The sequence below is a fragment of the Crocodylus porosus genome, unplaced genomic scaffold (assembly GCF_001723895.1).
Source record: "Crocodylus porosus isolate Cpor-Errol unplaced genomic scaffold, CroPor_comp1, whole genome shotgun sequence".
NCBI lineage: Eukaryota > Metazoa > Chordata > Crocodylia > Crocodylidae > Crocodylus > Crocodylus porosus.
This window is the reverse complement of record NW_017728920.1, coordinates 5,016,636-5,038,108: the sequence shown is the minus strand read 5'-3', so window position 1 is coordinate 5,038,108 and position 21,473 is coordinate 5,016,636. Positions and strand designations below refer to the sequence as shown.

At 44.7% G+C, this 21,473-nt stretch overlaps 1 protein-coding gene across 5 annotated transcripts in view; it reads left to right on the top strand.

Annotated features, from left to right (window-relative positions):
- The first annotated feature begins 3,193 nt into the window (after positions 1–3,193).
- The window catches only part of DNA2 (DNA replication helicase/nuclease 2), a 36,361-nt gene continuing 18,081 nt past the window's right edge, over positions 3,194–21,473 (top strand). For 3 of the 5 annotated variants that reach the window (XM_019538497.1, XM_019538500.1, XM_019538501.1), the window contains exons 1-9: positions 3,194–3,300; positions 3,833–4,012; positions 7,757–7,940; positions 9,874–10,019; positions 13,915–14,046; positions 16,942–17,158; positions 18,610–18,727; positions 19,114–19,279; positions 20,222–20,416. In XM_019538497.1, the coding sequence (XP_019394042.1) occupies positions 3,236–3,300; positions 3,833–4,012; positions 7,757–7,940; positions 9,874–10,019; positions 13,915–14,046; positions 16,942–17,158; positions 18,610–18,727; positions 19,114–19,279; positions 20,222–20,416 (1,403 nt within the window). In that variant the 5' untranslated portion in view covers positions 3,194–3,235. The remainder of the gene's footprint in view (positions 3,301–3,832; positions 4,013–7,756; positions 7,941–9,873; positions 10,020–13,914; positions 14,047–16,941; positions 17,159–18,609; positions 18,728–19,113; positions 19,280–20,221; positions 20,417–21,473) is intronic. The other 2 variants (XM_019538498.1, XM_019538499.1) reach the window with 2 other exon arrangements.

Genomic DNA, 21,473 nt, shown 5'->3' with positions numbered 1-21,473 from the left:
TAGGCAGAAGCTGCTGCTCAGTGCAAAGGAAAAGCGGCTCTCCACTGCTGCCAGGCTCTGCTTGCTGCAGCCACCCAGAGTCCTTGCCCAGGCTGATCTGAGGTTCCTCTGCACTGCCACCGACAGGCAGAGGGTTAAAAAAAATTTGGGGGGGCTGAGAACTCACATGCACACTACCTGGCAATGGGAAAGTCTGTGGGGAAAGGGCCATGGGGGCAGGGAATGGGGTTGGGACCAGGCAGGGATCAGAGCAGAGCCAGGCCTGGGATTGGGGCCGGGGCCTGCTGCATCCGTCCCTACCCTTGCACCTGGGGTCATTGCCCAGTACCAGTGGCCTCTGCGAATTCGCCACCCCACACCAGCCCTGGCTCTGCACTGCCTGGGGGGACCTGGAACAGAGCCTGCCTTGGCTGCACCACTGGGCCAAAGGAGACGGAGCCTACGGGAAACCTGCATCTGCCCCACATCATCCCCAGGAAGAGCCCAGCAGCTCCTATAAAGGCACAGCACACTCTGATCTTTGCATGGGGCACAGGCAGGCTGCAGCTGTGCTCTGCCTGGTCCCTGTCACCTCTGAAAGTGGTGTGGGGCCATGTGCCTTGCTGTCCAGGCCACCTAGCAGCCAGACTCACTTCCAGGCTTTTACAAAAATCAATAATTAGTACTTTTAAGGAGTAAAATGATCATTGTTAAGAAATTGTCAATCTAGCATTATAGCTTTCCTGCTATGCTGCTCACAAAGTGATGAAATTAGAAAGCTGAGTAACCACAACTAGGTGGAACTCTGAGGTAGTGTGAGAGGGTGAGGCGGCTTGAGGTTTTGGGATTTAAGATGTTTGGACTGCAGTCCCACACCAAAGAAAGTATCTAGAACTCCAGTAGCAGAAACATCAGTTGGACTATATGCAGGTCTGGTGGTCTTAAAAGTCTTCAGGACCTGGCAGTTGGGTATGTTTTCACAACAGGGGACTGTCCAGAGGAAAACAGGCCCAAATTCTAAGTGACTGAACTAAGGAAGTTATCCTTAAAGAAAAAACCAACCCCCCAAGAAACGTATGTAACTAAAGATGAGGATGCTTATGCAAAAGCAGACAAAAAATGTCACATGTAATTGTAGCATTTCTTAGTTTCTGACTGCTTGATTCTGATGTACCCTAACCCTGAGGTTTATTTAGTGCGTTAATGCACTATAGTTAATAGTTTTAACACTTCCCCAACTGTCCATTTTGCTGTAATGTGATCTTTCACCTCACACTGAGTTGCCTGTAAAAACTTAAGAATGAAAAGCCAGCTTTTTTGGTGGTAACTTTTACTGGCCCAGTGGTACAGGCATTGGTGACTGTTGACAGGGTGGAAGGGGCACAATTTAAAGGTTCGGGTGGTGTGCAGTGGGGTTCAGGGCAGGCACTCGAGACAGTTTTGATTTCTATTCTAGAGCTACTTTTTAGGGTTATTGTGAAAGAGTAAACACCAATGTGGTGAAAAGAGCCGGAGAATGCCGCTTCCAGAGCCATTACCATATTAGGATGGAAGCTCTGAGAGCGGAAAAGAGAGGAGACAGGAGTTTCAAAAGAAAGAGAGAGAGGGGCTGAAAAAGAAAAAGAGGGAGAAAGAGGATCCCCAGGGGATAAGAGACTTACACCTCAAGACTTCTCATTATGCCAGAGAGAGCAGAGCTCCGAGGAAGAGGGGCAGATCCCCAAGGAGACAAAAAGAGGAGACAAACCGTGGGACATGTCTGGCTGCTGCCCTGGAAAGTAAACAAAGAAAAGAAGAGAGTGAACTGACCCGCTCTCTCAAGCTTGGAGACGGCATCTGATTGTCTGTCACAAGGATTCAAGGCTTCTGGCACATGCAGGATAAAAGATACACACTTATAGCAACAAAATAGAGAGAAATTGTATGACGGGGTTTGAAGATAAAGGCCTGCCCAAAAAAAATAAACAGACAAACAAGAGAAAGAGACTTTGTTTTCTAATACTAAGTTCAGTCCAACCAAATTGATAGCAGTTACTTAAGAACATTATATAGATAGAATTACAAAGTTAATATGACTGATAAGGCCAAAGGAAAAGGATATAAATGGACAATTTCTGCCTAAAAGTAAAAAAAGTTTGTATAGAGTGATAAAAGATAAAAATAAAGACAAGTATTAATCTGAATCAGACTGTGAATATCTATCTATCGATCAGTGACTACATGTGGCTAGTTGAGAAGGCGAGTGAGGTATTCCTCTATAATACCAGGACCCCTAATAAAGGCATAACTCCCCCCAACCAACAAACCAACAAAAAAAATGAACTATATATAATAACCCTCCTGACTAGTGACATCATAAATTAGAACATATAATAATAACATTCAAGACGTGGCACACGGGAAAGTCGGGGTACCTATAGTTCTTCGGGAGACTATAAGAGGGTATGAAGAAGCATCCTAAGTGCCAGCATCACAGTTATGTTTCATGATACTTTATAATAGCAGATGGAGACTGTTCTAAAAGTTACCAGTGAAGAAAACTGGCAGGGGGTCTGTGGCTTTCCAGAGCTTCGCCCTTGCCCTCATGATGCAGCACTGGTCCGGACTTGCCAGAGCTTGGCTCCTGATGGCCTCGACCAGCCTGTGTCATGAGGGCCATGTGCCAAACGCATGGCCAGAGTACCCTTGTGCCAAGCCCTGCCTCTCACAGATTTACCTGTACCAGAGCTGGTCCCACCACCCAGCCTTGCAGTCCTGCCGCCTCGTGTGTGTGCGGCACCTCCTGCCCCGCATTTCCCCGCTTTACCTTCACGCTCCCTTCCTCTAAATGAAATGGATGAGCAGTAGAGAAGGGCCGGGCGAGTGCCCCCGCACCGAGCCAGGGCACCGGGGTTTGGAGGAGCGCTGCTGCCCGCCCCGCTCTGCCACTCGGCGGCGGGCCTGTCGCTGCTTGCCAGGCCGGTGAACGTGTGGAAGCACCACGGTGTAAAGCGGAACCCCTTCCCGCGCGGGGTCGCCGCCCCACCAGCCGCCCCGGGCTCTGAGGCACCGCCACGCTCCCCACCGCGCCGCGCCAAAGCAGCCATTGGCTGAGCGCCCCCAAGGGCGGGGTCTTCCCTTGCGCCAGACCAGCCCCGCGCCAGTGCGCCTGCGCCGCTGCCAGCGTAAGGGACCTGGCAGCAGTGGCGGGAAACTGGGCTTCACGTTGGTGTTGCTGCCGCCGTCACGATCGCATCTCTCGGCTTTCGCCAGCGCCATGGAGCCGTCGCGGGACGAGCGGCCGGGGAGTGGTGCCCGCGAAGAGCCGGCGCCGCCGGAGAGGTGCCTCCAGGGGGCGGGGGTGGGGGGAGACGGTTGGAAGCAGGGGTGGGAAGCGGCGCCTTAGTACGACCGACTCTGCCGTCTCTATAGAGCTGGTCTTCGGCGGGGCTTTCCTGGCACTTGTAATAGCTGATTCACTCCTCAGAAGTCCCCACTAATGCACCCCATCTATACAGAAGTTGGGTAAGCAGGGTCCGACTAATGCGCTGCCTCTTGGGCATGCGCTGGGCTTGCCGTGGGAGCTTTACTTTAAGTAAAGCCTTTTTTTCCCCCCCTCAAGCTAAGCTACTGTAGATATGAGCCACATTGCCTAACCCCCCCCCCCCAAACAAAACAAAACAAAAACAAACCATACTTCCTGAAAGAGACCTACCCTGGGGTGAATTTTGGCATGTGTGAGCAAGGCTTTTTTTTTTTCGCGGGGGGGGGGGAGTTACAGGAGGAATGGCATTGGAAGGCTACCATAGTCTTATCTAAACAATAGCTATGGCCTTCCTAAACAATGGTTGTATTAATATCATTGTAATTTCAGTTTTCAGAAGAAAACAGGTGACTTCACTGATACGATACTCATTAAAGGTTTGAACAACAGATACCGTGTGTTAAGAGTGAATGTAGTACAGAAAAAGGGAGAAGATCCAGAAATGCATTTGACAATTGCGGCATCTCAATCACCTGAGGATACAGAACTATGTGTTCTGAGGAATGACTGGTAATTGATATGAAGATATAAACACTTTTTGTAATGAGAATATTTTGGTTTATTAAGTAAATTCTTTGCATGCTCATTTTCATTATTTTAAAAGTGAAAACTGCACTCAGTTAATTGAATATGGTATTATTGCCATGCTGGTTTTGTTTGTTAATATCTAATTGAGGGCAGTTAGTATCTAGAATAAACTGTATTCTTACCTTACATTTTTCACATAGTTTTAGTTGTGGTAAAATAATATGAATAAATAGTTAAAATAGTGAAACTTGAACCATGTGGCTTTGTGTTCACTATGCTGACTTGAGCAGTTGGCATTATTTGGGAATACAGATTCACAGAAGTTTAGGGCTGGAAGGAACCTGGTGAGATCATTGGGTGCAGTTCCCCCCCCCCCCCGGTGCAGGAAAGACTGCTGGGATCAAATTACCCCAGCAAGGTGTGCATCCAGTCTCCTTTGGAAGATCTCCAGGGTAGATGCTTGCACCACCCCTGCTGGGAGTCTGTTCCAGAGCCTGGTCACATGAACCGTGAAGAAGTTTTTCCTTATATTTTGTCTGAAACTTAGGAATTTATGATCATTGCTCCTGGTTTTCCCCTGGAGTGCTTTGGTGAATGGTAGTTTGCCTCGCCCCTGATGCTCTCCCCGATATATTTGTAAGCTGCCACCAAATCCTTTTGGAGCTTTCTCTTTTCTAGGCTGAACAGTCCCATATCTGTCAGCCTTTCCTCTTATGGCTTACTCTTCAGGCTTCTAGCTTACTTGATAAATATACAAAGAACTGGGTATTATAGGTTGACATTGTTGCCTACCCCTGGTATGTGATTTTTTGGCCGGAGTGTCGAAAAACACCACAATGCCTACCTTGGAAGATGCTGGAGTGCCGGCATGCCAGAGAAACAAAATGAGGGCAGGGGGTACATGGCAGGATGCCCTGCTTATGCCCCCTGCCTGGGCTGCTCCCAGCAGGACTTGTAGTTTTCCAGCTGCCTGCTGGCAGTAGCTACCCAGAGCTGGGGCTGGCTGCAGCCGGGAGGCTCCAAACAGCTGTGCTGAGCTCCAGGCATCGACTCTGTACCAGTGTGTGCACCTGCACGTTGGAGCAGGTGGTGGGGGAGGGGCCTGAAGCAGCATGGTGCTGGTCTCTTCCCCTGTTTCCAGCACAGAGCTGGTGACTGGGCTTTGGAGCCCAGTGCAGCTGTTTACAGCCTGCCAGCTGCTTGCTGCAGCTGCCCAGAGCCCAGGCTAGCTACAAACAGCTGTGCAGGGCTCTGGAGCCCAGTCACCAGCTCTGTGCCAGGAGTGGGGGAAACTGGGGTTGCACTGCCTAAGGCCCCTTCCCCCCACCTGCTCTGAGGCGCACCTGCCGATACAGCTGAGCCCGGCACAGCTGTTTGGAGCCTCCTGGCTGTAGCTGGCCCCAGCTCTAGGTAGCTGTTGCCAGCAGGGAACCTGGGCTGCTCCCAGCAGGCAGCTGGGACACTGCAAGCCCTGCTGGGAGCAGCCTGGGCTCCGTTGCTGGCAACAGCTACCCAGAGCCAGGGCTGGTCATGGCGTGCCGAGCAAAATGGCCTCACGTGCCATGGTTGGCACAAGTGTGGGCGGTTGCTGACCTTTGTTGTATACTTTGACTTCCAAAAAGGCCTTTGATCTAATATCCTACAATGTCCTCACAGAAAATTGGAGGATTGTAGACTTAACGCTGAGACAGTCAGGTGGCTGAGAAACTGGCTGCAGGATAGAACCCAGAGAGTCATAGTGAATGGATCTGTCATCCTGGCGAGAAGTGGGCAGCAGTGTTTCACAGGGATTGGTGCTGGGTTCAGTCCTTTCAGTGTTTTTAAGGATTTGCATGTGGGGGTGAACAGCTCACTGGCCAAGTTCACAGATGATACCAAGTTATGAGGCAGCGTGGTCATTTTTGAAGTTAGGCTACAGATACAGGTGGACCTAGACAGATTAGCAAGTTGGGCAGATTACAGTTCTCAACATTGAACTTCATCAAATTCCAAAGTGCTCTACCTTGGTGTGAGCAACTCCCAACATACCTACGGGCTTGGCTGCACCAAACTGACTAGCACCATGAATGAAAGGGATCTGGGGGTAATAACAAACCACAGTATGAACATGAGCCAGCAGTGCAATGCTGTACCCTGTAGGGCAAATAGTACTCTGGTATGCATCAATCGATGCATCTTCAGCAAAACCAAGGAGGTAAGTCTTTCGCTCTACTCAGCACTGGTGAGACTGCAGCTGGATTACTGCGTCAAGTTTTGGTCACCACGCTTAAATGAGGATGCGGACAAGCTTGAGAGAGTCCAAAGAAGTGCCACCCGTATGATCAGAGTCTTACGTGGCACGCCATACAAGGAAAGGCTGAGGGATCTGGGACTTTTTTCAGCCTGAGGAAAAGAAGGCTGAGAGGCGACCTGATAGCAGCTTACTGCTACACTAGGGGAGTACATCAAGGGCTCCGTGTGCAACTGTTCGCCAGGGCACCCAAGGGGAAAACCAGGAGTAATGGCCATGAACTCCTGAAAGATCAATTCAGGCTCAACATTAGGAAAAACTTCACAGGGTGTTCAGACTGTGGAATAAGTTCCCTCCAGAGATGGTGCAATCACCTACCCTGGAAATCTTCAAGAAGAGACTAGACGGTCACTATGCTGGGGTCACCTGACTCCCAGTTATCTTTCCTGCTTGGTGCAGGGGGCTAGGAGTTAAGGCACCCTGATCCACCTTTCACTGGGGTGGTAACTGGCCTGGCATTTCCTGGGGGCTCCCACGCCACTGGGAGCCCCACCAGGCTACCCATTCCCAACCTGATCTTCCGAGGTCCCTTCTGGCCTTACAATCTATGAACCGGGTAATTCAACTATGTTCACTTAGTTCCCCTGAAAACAGAAGTGGGCAAATAGTTATTTACATATTTATCAGCCTAAGTATGCATATGCCTGTGGCAAGGCACTGTGTGCTCCTGCCACTTGAAGGGCCTGGAGCTGGCAGCTGCCAGGTGCTTGATGAGGGCAGCCACTTTGGCTCTGGGGCTGCCCATATAAACATGGCAGTTCTGCTGCTGGAGGCCAGGCGACAACATTGCATGGCTGGAAGATTGCTAATATCATCTGGAGGTAAGGGAGGAGCTATAGGGGATGGTAAGGAGGCTCCTGGTCCTGGGCATAACCTAAAGCTGCACCTGCCGGGAGTGGGTAGCCTGGTGGGGCTCCCAGTAGCGTGGGAGCCCCCAGGAAATGCCAGGCCAGTTACCACCCAAGTGAAAGGTGGATCAGGGTGCCTTAACTCCTAGCCCCCACAACTGGGTGGGTTACCCCTTTGTGCGGAGAGCCTGGAGGGTGGACCCCTGGAGAGAGAGAACAGGGCAGGAAATGGGGACCCTCCCACTTATTAAGATCTATTTAACTAATTAACAACAAGGCATGGCGGGTGAGAGTGCGGGCGGTTAGCCCAGGAACAGGTGGGCAGGCCACAGTGAGATCGGCCCTGAGCAGGCCCCTTGTTGCAATGCCCCAGGGCCACAAGACCAGAGCCTCTTTAACTGGTACTGTCCATTGGAGATATGCATGTGTCCTTTGCCCTTTTACGTAACCATAAAAGATGGGAGTGACTGTGGCTCCCTCAGTTTCTTCTTGCCACCTGTGACAGTGATTTTGTTTTGATCTTGGAATATATGCTCTTCATAGTGTTTTTGTGTCTTACACATGGTTATTATAGTTACTGCCTTTTAGGAATTCTGTTCCAGTAGTTCCAGGAGACATTATTCATTTAGAAGGAGAGTGCAACTCTGGTACTTGGATAATAAATGGAGAGTCTGGATACTTAATTCTGTTCCCAGACTTGCTGCTTTCTGGCACCACAGTATCAAATAGTATTCGATGTATGAGAAAAGCAGTGCTGAGCGAGAAGTTTAGGGTAAGTGTTTAAAATCACGGAATAGAAAATGTTTTGGAAAAATCATTTGTTGCATTCCAAATTTCTCACTTTTGGGTGAGATGGCTGTTGTCCAGTAGTAAGACTTGACACTTTCTATTATAAGGTCCTATTTTCAGATGTTTATAACTGCCAAACTTTAGCCATTTGGGATAAAATGTTATACTGGTGGGTGTTTGCCTCAGGTTGAAGTCTTTGCTAAAATGTCAGCCAGAGTGGATAATCTGTTCTTGAAAATAAGGGAGGGAGGTTGAGACACAGAGAATAGGTTGTACCAATACTAAAAAAAAATAAATCTGTCAACCTGATGCTTAAGATCAATGATTTTTAAATTTGACAGCGGTATGGAGTGTGTAACATAGATGCTCTTTTCCTTGTCCCTGTGAAAAATCCAAAAAAAAAGTGACAAAGTTTATAAGCCTTTGAAAATTACTATCCACATGTTCAGTAGAGACTCCTAGAACTTCTCTGTTAAGTTACTTGCATGCTTCAGCACTGACCTAAGCAGGAATTTCCCTGCATTTGTCCACTCTGGGGTCCTGCAGGTGAGGGCTCCCTCTAGAACTGGAAAAGGGATACTGCAGTTTCAAAGCTCTTGTTGCCTAGTTTGGTAGAAGAAGCGGCCTGTTTCAACTGCCAGGGACCCAAAAGAAAGTCTTACAAGTAGTGGTGAACTGGGTGAGGCTGAAACTAAGAGTTGGATGGTTGGAGAGAGGAACGAGGGGGCTACTGAGGCAAAGGGGTAGAGGTTATAGCAAACTTCAGGAATATCTAAATGAGCTGGCTAAATGAGGAAGACGTGACTGAGACAAGGAGCCTTGGGAAAGGTAAGAAGTTGGACTTTGAGGGGAAATAGGAAAGAAGTGTTCTCTACAGGTCAGATCCTTCTACTAAGTAGAGAATGCAACCCACTGTTGCTGGTCTTTCCTTTTTAACCCAGTCCTAAGATCATATGAGCAGTTGTCTGTGGCTAAATGTCCCATCTGAAGTATTTGTCGTAGAGGACCAAAACTTATTGCTACTCTGGTTCACCATTACACTCATTTGCAGAAGCCTCTGTAGTGGATCTAAAGAGTCTAATCTTGCTGATGTTGATATTGTTAAATTGACAACCTTACCATGATATTGCCTTTTGTTTGGCTTTTTTTAAGCAAACTAAACTACACAGCAAAACATTAAAAAATTTCACAAAGAATAGTGTGCTAAGAATAATCAGTCCCGTGTTTATACTAAGAAATACCAGAATTAAGGCTGGCTACCAAAACTAGTGGATTCCTTTGATCTCGAGTTTTGTATTTCCATTTTCCGATATGAAAAATGGTGATAATATGGCTTATCTCTTAAAGGTGTTGTGAAAACAAATGGCGAGGCTTGACTCTAACACTAAGTTTTTATATACTTTATTTTCCTTGTATACATTTTTAATATTGGCTGGTGTGCAGAGGTTTGAGAATGGAGACCTTTCTTAGCAGGCTTAACCCTGTGGAGACAAACTATCTGCCCCAAAGATCTCATGGCCAAAACAAGTCTAAAACAGACTTCCAGACTGAAATATCCTTTTCTACCCAGTCCAGATTGGTGGCCTTTGAGAAGGTGTAAACTAGTACACACAACTCTCTTATTTTTTTTTCCTGTCTAAAGCAGTCTTCTATGTCATCTGGTTAAGCTGAAAGGCCACCTGGGACTTTTTTTAAACTTTTTCCTTGTGTGATACTGACCATTTTGTATTGATCAAATTGGATATTAATGGTGGAAGTGGAACTGTGTGTGTCTGTATATTCCATGAATTATCAGTCGTCATTCACTCACTCTGATGGCAAACTTGTAATTAGGGTTGTCACCTAATTACACTAGGGCATAAAGTTATTTTGTATGTACATCTTACTAAAACTACTGTATGATTTTTATATTGTAGAGTTGCGAGTCTGGTTCACGTCAAATGCTGGTTGGCACAATCCTTCATGAGATTTTCCAGCAAGCAATAACTAATAATCTGGCAGCAGAAAAAGTACAAGAACTGGCCTTCAAAATTGTTTATGGACCAAAATATCTAAAAGAATTGTAAGTAAAATTGTGGTCAGACTTGGAATTTTTAAAAGAGTTATATTGCAGGGACATTTAATCTGGTGCACAACTACTTTATTGCTCTGCACCCTCCAAGTATTCAGGGAAAAGTTTACTGTTCAAAGAATATTGTACAAAAAGACACAACTTCCATATCTAGAAGTATTTAATTTGAGTTCAGTAGCTAAATTGTCATGCAAAACTATCCAGGAAAGACAAGCATGTTTGTTTCTGGGATGTTAGATGTTTGTGATAGTTGTGCAAAGATGAGCTTTAACATGAATGAATACGTTATCCCTAGAAAGCAACCAGAGGTGTTAATTGACAAAGTAGTGGGGCTTTTGTAGCTTTGCATTCCTTCCCTAGTTAAGAGCTGAAGCTGAAGCTGCTGTTGCCACAACAGCTGCTGCACAGCCTGGGACCAGAGGCAGCCCTGGCTAGAGCAGGACCCCAGCTGGAGCCAGAGCTGTGACAGGAGTGAAATTAGCAGTGTGGGCGGGAGAGGAGACAGCAGGGCTGGAGGCAGGTGCCAGGGGATGCAGGCACAGAGTGCAGGGAAGTGGCACCATTCCCCCTGCTTCCATCCTAGTGCCTGTGCCCCTGCAAGTGTGGGGGGCTGGCAGTAGGGCATACAAGCACAGTGATAGCAGGGCACAGCAGAAGGGCTAAGTGGTGGCGGGGATGGATGGCAAGGGGCAGGGCTCAGGCCACTTTACTTTCCACTACTTACCCTGCTGCAGTACTGGGGACATGCACACAATATAAGACAACTCCAAAAATTGCATTCTAGACATGAAATATTATAATATTATATTTTCATGACTTCCTGCTCAGCCATGAGTGGCCTTTGATCACAAATGAGGATGAGATTTAGGCATACTGAGCAGGGTCCTTCTTCCACTTCTTTCTTTTGTGGTAGACATCATATAGGCCATCTGACAGGCAACCTGGCTCTGTTGCTTTAGTTCAACACCTCTTCTTGGTAAGAGGCTGGTAGGTTTGGTCTTCATCCCGCAAAAACTTGGAAAACCAAGATAAGAGAAAATGAGTTCAGTTATTTTTCTGCTGCTTTTTTTTTTTTTCCTTTTCTTCTAAGGTGTCTACGAAGGCTTGTTGTCCACACCATCAGTTGAAAACGTCTCTATGACTATATACATATAACTTCCTTGAAATCTCCTCCTGCCATCCCCTTCATGCTATGAAATAGCAGTATTGCAGTTAAAACTGCAAGAATCATAGGTAACGGGAATAAAAAGGCTGTCATTATAGCTTTAGTGGGCAAGTTTTTTTAGGTTTTCTTTTACTAGTAAAATTTTTGGTAGAGCTGAAAAAAGATTTTCAGAAATGCACTGAACTTCCAGTCTGAATGATGGTATAATGAAACTAGGGTTTTGTTATATTAGAAATTATATCGACATCCTTTAGGATAGGGCAGGCAAAATACTGCCTGCAGGCCAGATCTGGCCCGCCAGGCCATTCTATCTGGCCTGTGGGGCCCCTAAAAATTTATAGTATTAATTATTATCTGCCCCTGGCTGTCTGTCAAAGATGACAAGGCACCAGCAGGGTCCAGAAGGAGCTGGCAGCAGGACCTAGTAGCTGCAGCAGCAGGGCCCCTACCTGGCCATGCCCTACCCCTAGCCCCCACCTGGGAGCATGTGCCTAGCAGAGGCTTCTGCCTTTGTGACCCTGGGGCTACTCCCCGCCTCCCTCTGCCTGAGAAAGCTAAGAATGGCAGGGGAGGAGAGGCCAGCCAGCAATTGCCCCAGTCATTGGGGCTGGGCCGGCTCCTGTGGTCCCAGTGATGGAATTGGTGAACTACGTGGTTCCAGAGTTACCGGCTGGGTGGGAGGGTGCGGAGAAGTGGTGGGTGGGAAAGGGGCAGTGGCACTAGGTGGCGGGGAGTGGCAGCAAGCCAGTGGGAGCCCATCAACAGCTGGGCAGGAGTGCAGGGCCTGTGCCAGTACCATGGGGCCAGGGCTGATGGGGTTCCAGGGTGGGGTGGCAGGAGTAAATGGCCCTGGCTGGCAGAGTTCTGTGGGGCCAGACTGGGTTGTGCCAGCACAGAACAGGGAGGTGACCTAACTCTATAGAGCTCCTGCCAGACTGGGCCCCATGCTCCTGCTGCCATGCGCTGGGCCCCCTCTGGCCCTGCCTCTGGGGCACCAGTGCAGGCCCATGTTCCTGCCTAGCTGTTGCTGTGCTCCTGCCTGCCTGCTGCCACTTTCCCCTCTGTTTGCCGCTGCTGCCACCACCACCATTTACCCCTTTTCTGCCCACTGCTACCACTCCTTCCCACCCCCCTGCCTGCCAGTCAGCCACCCCAGCACTACGTGGTTCCTGGCTGCATTGCAGGATGCAGCAGGAGTTGGCCTGGCCTCACCCCTGTGATCCTTGTCTGGCTCTGTGCAGTGCTGGCCAGGCCGGGCTGGCTACTGCTGCATCCTGCGGTCCCAGCCATGCAGCTGGGAACTATGTGGTGATGGAGTGGTGGGTGTTGAGGGGTAGAGAGGATGCGGATGGGAAGGCAGGGAGGCAGCAAGAGAAGGGCAGTAGTGGCAGACAGGAGCGGGGGGTGGCAGTGGGTGGGCGGGAGCATGGGGCCTGTGCTGGTGCCCCAGGGCTGGGAGCAGCAGGAGTGCAGAACCTGGGCTAGCCATGAGCACCCTAAGGCCTCATGTCATGGGCCATGAGCACCCTAATGCCTCATGGCCTCCTGCTGCTGCTGGTGGCAGGGGGCTGTGGGTAATGAGGGAGGTGTGTGTGTGCGTTCGTGTTCATAGGGCAAGTCCCACACCTCACCTCACCCCAGGATCTGGGGGAACGTCTGTTCACCAGAGCGCCCCAAGGGATGACGAGGTCGAACAGTCACAAACGTCTGCAAGGCCGTTTCAGGCTGGACATAAGGAAGAATTTCTTTACTGTCCGAGCCCCCAAGGTCTGGAACAGTCTGCCAGCGGAGGTGGTTCAAGTACCTACATTGAACACCTTCATGAGTAAATTGGATGCTTATCTTGCTGGGATCCTATGACCCCAGCTGACTTCCTGCCCTTTGGGCAGGGGGCTGGACTCGATGATCTCCCAAGGTCCCTTCCAGCCCTGATGTCTATGAAATACACATGTACTCACACCCCAGAACTGGTGATGAAATGGTTCTCCTGGGTTAAAGAAGTTTAGTTATAGTGAAGTTGCTCTGCAAGTATGCAGATTTGGCTTGAACAAAAGGCTGGAGCAGGGTTGTTTGCATCCAGGTCTCAGGTTGTTGGATTTTGCATTCTTTCTGTAAAATTATGAAGCTTTCATTTCAAAATGGCTAATTATGATATCTTCCATGTTTCAGGGATACAGATTGTAGCTGTGTTGGTCTAAAGGCAAAAGCAGTGGCCAACTGGCTGTGCAGTGGCCAGAATCCATTGCTAATCTTCTGCCAGTTTGGCAGTGGCTCCCGGGGCTAAAACTGTCTTTTTGCCAATAATCAGGATCACCTGCAGTCAGGATTCAGGAATGACAGGAAAAATATTTTTTCCTTCATTCTGCATTCCAAAACAAGGTGTGGATCTTACTTGGGTTGTGTAGTAGGCAAGAAATATCAAATTTATGTATAAATGCCATCCATGTTTTTTCAGGATAGCCTTTTAATAGTAATTATGCTAGATTATAATTAATTTCCAAAGAAGAGATAAAGGCACAGCTTTGCAAAGATTTAAGCATTTGCTTAATTTTTATATACAGATTTAATCTCACAGTGCAGGAATTTAAAATTTGTAAGACTTCATATAGTCTTGTAAATACTGGAAACAAAAGGAAAACACAATTGTGAGTCTTACTATCTTTCACGCACTCTCCATTCTTATTTTGTACTTGGTACTTAATGTATCCTTTTGTTCTGCAGGTACCACTTAAATCTGAAACAAGAGGAAATAATGCAAGAGATAGAGGGCTATTTTTCATCATTTTCTAAGTGGGCAGGAGATTACATGTGCAAGCCTAGTCAAGATAACCAAAGTAAAATGCAGCTGAAACTGTAAGAAATTAGTACATGTAAATAAACTTTTTTGTTGTTTTGATCTGACAAACTGTTCACTAGTAAAATTACTTAAAATGTTGTCTCCATATAGCTTTAGTTTATTTTAATTTTAAAATCCAGAAACCTTCATCCTTGATTTGTACAAGATTGCACTTAGTGATACAAGACTCACTGAGGACCTCATTGGCTAGAATATGAGCCTTATTAGGTGAAGAACTGCTTAGTACATGCTGGGTGCATCTACACATCCAGTTAGCACACCTGAATAAACTCTGAAGCACTTGGTGCCAGAATTTCTTGATCCCAGGTGCAATGTTTACACATGCCCCTGGGACTGCAGCATGGCCCTGGCTGACAGGGGGCCCAGAGGGGTCAGCCTGCCAGCCCAGAGATGCTGCACTCTGGTTCAACGTGTTACAGAGGGGCTGGGGCATAAGGGTGCTACGGTGCAGAGCTAGCTGGCAGGCAGGCTGGCTGCCCTGCACTATAGCACTCTCATGCCTCAGCCAGCCCTGGTCACCATCTACACATGCATTGTGGTAGAGTAAATAACTCCGCTGTAGGATAGTAGTTGTGTTGGGCACTACCATCTGATGGTGGAGTTAATTTAGTTTACTCGAGTCTAATAGTTCTGCACGTATAGACGGTGATACCTTACTGCCAAGTTGACTAATTAGCTCTACATTAAAGTCCACGTGTAGCTGCCTCCACTGAGTTGTGTGGTATCATTTTCACTGATTGAGAAGTAGGGTTATAGGTGATGGAAAATAGCTTTTATAGAACTTTTTGGTTTAGATTCTTCTCTGGGATACCTTGAGATTCTTTCAAGGGTGTTGTGAGGTGCCACACAATGTTAGTACTGTTAGGTTTGCAAATATGATTCGGGGATTTCAAATAGGAATTCATAGCATTAAAAATGTTCTGACCTTCGATGTTTGTTCTGAGTTCTGTACAACAGAAAAAATACTCTATTATTTTTTCTGCAGTCAGAAAACAAGTGAAAAATAAGACCTGTCATTTTCTGAAGGATACCTAGAGTCTAAAAGAGGTTCTCAACCAAGTAACGAGTGTTCTGTTCAGACAAATTTTTATATAGGAAGAACTAGAGTATTTGATCTACTGACTAAACTACAAAAATATTGTGCATGTATACTAGTGGGTATTGCTCTAGCTTTTGTACTACTTTGTTGCAAGGTTTTTCTTCCTTGCTGAACATGTTTCCTTGCTCACTTTCATGTAATAGTTAGCTTTCTATTCCCTCCCCTAGCACAAAAACTGTGTACGTGTTTAACAGAGCAAACGAGCAGAACATGGTAATTGCAGGAATGTACCATGAAACTCTGAAGAACTCCAGCTCATGTAGGTGGAACTTGGAGAGGACCAGCAGGAAAATGAGGCAGCGCTTCACAACCAGCTTGTTTACAAAAAAAATTTAAAGGAGTTGAGACAGATTTATGGGGGAGGGAAGCAGGGAGAATAATAGGATAACAGAAAGAGGAGTTTCTGGCTCTCCAGGTGGGATATGGCTGGTTGCAGAGGGGTGGGAAGGAATTTTTTTCTCTACCGGTAGCTACAGATGTGAGGTGTTTGCTAATGTTTGTTTTTCCAGAGTTTGTTTGTTTGTTTTTTTTAAGTCTTTCTCAGAACCATTGGGTATTGGCTGCAGCTGAGGTTGGGAATTTTAACTGGGGTGTACCGATGCTCCTGCTGGGATATAAACCTAGAAGATCTTGCTCTTCTGCTCAGAGTCTGACCAATTGGTGCCTTTGGGATCAGGAAGGAATTTTACCCCATGGTCAGATCAGCATGGCATGTTGAGGTCTTTGTTTTCCTGTCTAGCTGGGTGCATGGCCTTCTTCCTTGGATCTCTCATATGTATTTTAACAAACAACTTCCTGTCCTTGAAGCAGCAGGACATTGATAGTGGCCTTGTCCCTTGCTTTACCTGTGGCAACCTAAGGTTCTCGTGGTGTTTTGGGGCATTGTGTCTGGTAGTTGTGCAGCAGGGTTGTTTGTGCAATTTTAAGACTATATTAGAAATATGTTTGTCTGGGATGGTTTTGATAGGGGTGATTCTGCCTTGAGCAGGGGATTGGATTAGATGATTTGTGAGGTCCCTACCAGCTCTATTTTTCTGTAATAATGTGAAACTTTAAGGAAAGTAAATATTTTGGTGCTTAAATTCCTTTTAGAAATCGTTGTTAAAACATTGAGAATAGTAAGGCTGCTTAACTGAAACTTATGGAAGATGGGTCCATCAGGGGCTCTTAAAATCAGTTAGGCATATAATCTTAGGCTCAGGACATGGCTAAATTTGTTACTGTTGGTAACTGGGACGTTGTTTGTCCCAGTTACATTGTGCCTTTTTTGCACTTTTAAAAAACAACCAGATCTGAATTTTCAAAGAATTCTAATCTCTAGGTGGAAGAACTTTCTACGTGCCAGTGGGCATGTCTACACGAGATGCCTTAATGTGTAGTGCACTGTTCTACTGCACCTTAGTGTGTCACGGCAAAAACTATGCGAGTAGTAGAGCTAATCTACTACACATTAAGCATCACCAAAAAAAAGTTTGCTTTTGCTGTTGCGCAGTAGCAAATGTGCATTAATGAACACATAGATGCACCCAGTGTACAGTTAAATGCAGCCTTATGAGATGAGGAAGGGTAGCTGGAGTGGGTCTTAATATGTTAACCCTCTTAAACTAGTGGTCAGTTTCAGTTGCTTAAATATTTTTACCATTAATAAGAATTCCCTGGTTAGATCTATATTTTTGTCCCTCTGATATGTCCGTTAAGAGAAATGCAGTGTCTTACCTTTTTTTAACGTAGATTTTCCAACTCTTCAAATGCAGATAAGCTCACTTCTTTATGTATTATGCTTTCCTTTTAGATCAAGTGATGGAAAAAAGGATTTATCTTGTAATATTGAAATTACACAGGTCCTGGATATTGAAGAGAATATCTGGTCTCCCAGGTTTGGACTAAAGGGCAAGCTTGATGTTACTGTTGGTGTGAAAATACATCATAGGTCTGGAACTCAGTATAAAATAATGCCTTTGGAACTTAAAACTGGCAAGGAATCCAACTCTACAGAGCATAGAAGTCAGGTATAAATATTAAATGTTTTTTATATGGGTTATAGTATTTTTTTTTTCTCTTGATCTGATAATCCTGTTGCGCATAAACATGTTCCACAAACATTTAATATTATGGGTGATGTATTGATAAACTCAAGGCTGTTCTTATGAAATGAACTAAGGAGTGGGATACTGCTTACAAATGCCATGTCAGTGCAAAAGTCTGTTTCCATGAGAAAAAAGGAGGTAACCTCTATAAGAAACTGTGTTTGTTCCTCCTTCTTTGAATTATTTGGGCAGTGGGTCATAGGGGAACTTCTTACAGAAGAGAATGTGAAGCTTACCATGTTATCCACATATACCTGAGTAGATCCAAGTGGGGGCAGGAAAATAGTGTGGAGACTTTTGGCACCCAAAGCCTTTGTGAGAGGCTCTTCAGAAAAGATGATGCAACTTGGAAGTCCTGCATCTTGTAAGGGATTTCTGCAGGACTGGAGTAGGTGTGAAGTGAGTCATTTCACATGTATACCTGGTATGGGAGAGAAGCCTCTGGGCTAGAAGAGGGGAAAGAAAGTGTGGCAGAGATAACTGAATATGCATATTTACTTTTTAAACAAATAAATAAATGGTTATTACATTTGCATTTGAAGAGACTTCATATTAAGGAAGATGCTTCAGAATTAAAAGGTATCGGTGGATGCATCTACACATGAAATTAAGGTGATGCAATAAACTCCAGAGCAGTTCAAGCTGGAGTCAGCTGCTCCCAGGTGCAGTGTCTACAAGTGTGCTCAGGACTGCAGCAATTTGAGCTGGGGTGGAGCAGCCCCAAGTTGGCAGGGGGCCCAGATGGTTGACTCCAGGTGGTGGCAAATGGGCTGGCAGAAGCCAGAGGTCAGTCTGAACTGACAATGCAATTTGTGCCTGGCATTTCCAATCCACACATGCATTTAATTACGCTTAATGACTTTGCTGTAAAAGAATACTGTCCCCAGCAGTACTATCTTACAGCGGAGTTAATTTACTGTGCTGTAATACCAGCGCACGTGTAGACTGTGACACTGTTACAGAGCTAATTAGTCTACTCCACAGTAAAATGCACATGTAGATGCACCCAGTTATATGTATTTACTTTTAGATCTCGCTAGCAATAGTAAGGCTGCTTAACTGAAACTTTTATGTAGCATGGGTCCACCAGGGGCTCTTCAAATTGGTTAGGCATGTAACCTTAGGCTCAGGACATGGCTAAATTTGTTACTGTTGGTAACTGGGAGGTTATGACAGAATGGATCATATTATGTATATCCTGTTTCTTAAACTTCTCCAAAACAGCTGTCTCAGAGACAGGATACTGGGCTAGATGGACCTTTGGCGTGGACCGTTATGGCAGTTCTAATGCATGTCCTTATCACCGTATTCCCATAACTAGTGTGTACTACATATAAAATACACTTGAATATATTGTACAAATATGTTTTCAGGTTATATTATATACACTTTTGAGCCAGGAACGAAGGACGGATCCTGAGGCTGGATTTCTTCTGTACCTTAAAACTGGTAATATGCACACTGTGCCTGGCAATCGTTTGGACAGGAGAGGTAAATGTTCCAGGAACATTATATGTCATTTATTCTTATGTTTACTATGAATTTTTTTTCTTTAATGCTATCACTTATGAATATACTGTTCATTCTTAAAAAAAAATGTATTGGCTGAGAGAGTAACTTTTGGAATTTTCATTGATTCTTGAGATGAAGCACTCTGATCAAAATGAGTAAAACCTGCTTTTTAGAATAATCTTGGATTAAAAGAAAAGGCATTTTTGGTCTCTGAATTTATATGATGAACATTGTCCTGAGTCACTTGCCACATATGTGCCCTTATATTATCAAAGCAATTAGTAGGTGTTAATAACATCTTATGTATTGTTTCTAATAATCTCAGAACCCCACTACCTCAGCACTTCCTCTTCTTTGCTTTACAGAACTAATAAAGTTAAGAAACCAACTGGCCTCCTATTTAGTCCATAATGTGTGTAAATCTGCAATGGGAAATAAGCGGACACAGCTTGTATCCTTGCCTCCTGTAATTAATGACAGTCAAGCCTGTAAATACTGTTCACAAATGCACAACTGTGTTCTTTATAGCAGGTAACCCATTAACTTCTTTAGGTTTTGTGTAGTAAATGACTTTTAGTAGATGCATTCTATATTTTTTTTTATTGGTTGATACAGTGGTGAGATCACAATACTGATAGACTGTATGTGTATTTGTATGAAATAATATTCTCTGCTCAAGTGCTGGATGTGTGAAAAGTGCAAGAAGAAATTATCAGTAGATCTAGTGGCCAGAATTTTCAAAATTGCATGTTCAGATCTTCTAGTAGGGACGTATATTCCCACACACCTATACAGCAGTTTCTAAATTCAAAATTACTTTGTTCTTGTAGTATTTCCCTTCTTCAGATTAGTAGCATTATCCATTTGATAGGACCCATAAACTTACTTGGTGATTCTAGATTATTTACTTGTAAAACTGTCAATTTCCACCCCCTGCCCCGACAGATTGCTATTATAAAGAGTCCCTGGGTGTTGCCTCTCATTTCTTTCGGTGCAAACCCAATTATATTTCATATATAAAGATTCTCATCTTTTTAGAAGCATAAATATATGCATTACATTAAAAAGGTATATAAAGGCATTTTAATAGAGGATCCTTTACCAAAAAAAACTTGATTAAGATGTTGAGAACATTTTTATTTCTTATATAATGCTGTGTTTGAATTATAGTTCAGGAAATCACTGTGCCTTGTATGTCTATACTCATTCTGTCATTACAGAGAGACTCCCTAATTTGAGACTCTTCATGTGAATAAAGGGTATGGGTTCTATACATAGACTTACTTGCCCACATACAAAAAGGTAGATTTAGAGGTATGAGATTCTAACCCAAGGTTTTACTTTGTTAAACATTAATCTTATTTTATCATTTGGATTTTTTGTCTGGTATACTTTTCATTAACTTTAAGCATAGCTAGACATGAAAGAGGAAAAAGCTAAAAACTAACTTTTACTACATTTGTAACATTTTAGAGCTGTAGAGCAACAGATGGATGATGTCATAATTCCTTCTGCTATGATACCCGTTATAGACACAGAGACCCAGCATCTGAAACTCTCTCATTTGCAGTATTTCAACCTGTGGTATCTAATGTTAACTTTGGAGTTGCAAGCTGGAGAGGGTAAAAAAGGATATACAAATATATGGATGATGCCTGCTTCAGAAAGGTAAGATGGAATGTTAATATGGCTCCATTGTAGGGACCATATAATCACTGTACATAGCAGATACTTTTCTGACAGGGAATGAGGGAATTATTTGAAGATGGCTGTTCTGTGCTTGGTTTCTCAGACCTTGTTTTCCCTGCAAGAGATTAGATCATTCTTCTAATGTTTGGAAAAAGACTGTGATGCATGGTTGCCCAAGATGCATCAATTACACTGTGGGCAAAGACTACCACAGGCATTGAGCCAGTACAGTTGTTAGTTTGTTACCAACAGTATGTTACTATAAATTTAAAGCCACAAAAAAACCATGATAATGCTTTTTGTAAACTGTGCTTTGCTGTCTCATATTTTTATAGGTTTGAATGTGCTATTTTCTTTCTTGGCCCCACCTCTGTGATATATATGAGACTGGATAATGCCTTCTACCTCCATTAATTACAGTCTCCTTGGAGCAGGGTTATCTGGCACTGTTGAGCTCTGGATCATATTGTGTGCTGTGGCTCTGCAAAAGGTGGCTAAAAGTGGACTGAGATGTCATCCCATTAGAATCAGCATAGTAGTTCTTTTTGGGTTTCTCCTAGCAACTGTAGAAGACATCATTGGTTAAAAGCAATTGGACTATTTTATGAAACATGCATAATATTTGCTTGTTACTACTCGGGGACCACAGGCAATTATCAGCACCTGGTTTACTAAAAACATAAGGCTCTATTTCACTACTTTGAATGGCTTTGAGCTTCAGAACATAAAGAAGAACTACAGGTCTTGTTTTGTGATGATGGTCCTTGAAAAATGGTCTATATGGTGTGATCCTTTGTCAGGGAGTCTAACATTAAAGCTTTTTAATAAATATAAAACAAATTATGATTGCTTATAGTTTCTCACAATTTAATTTTGGCAGGAGAATAATTGAAATGGCAGCATAAAATGTGTTTAATACAAATATTTCAAAGTTGAAAAGTTTGTGATTGTTGTGTTCTTATTTAAATAATACAGTAGGAATTCTATTGTGAAATTCTGCATCAAGCCCATAACTTCTGGTTGAACTAAAGAGTAT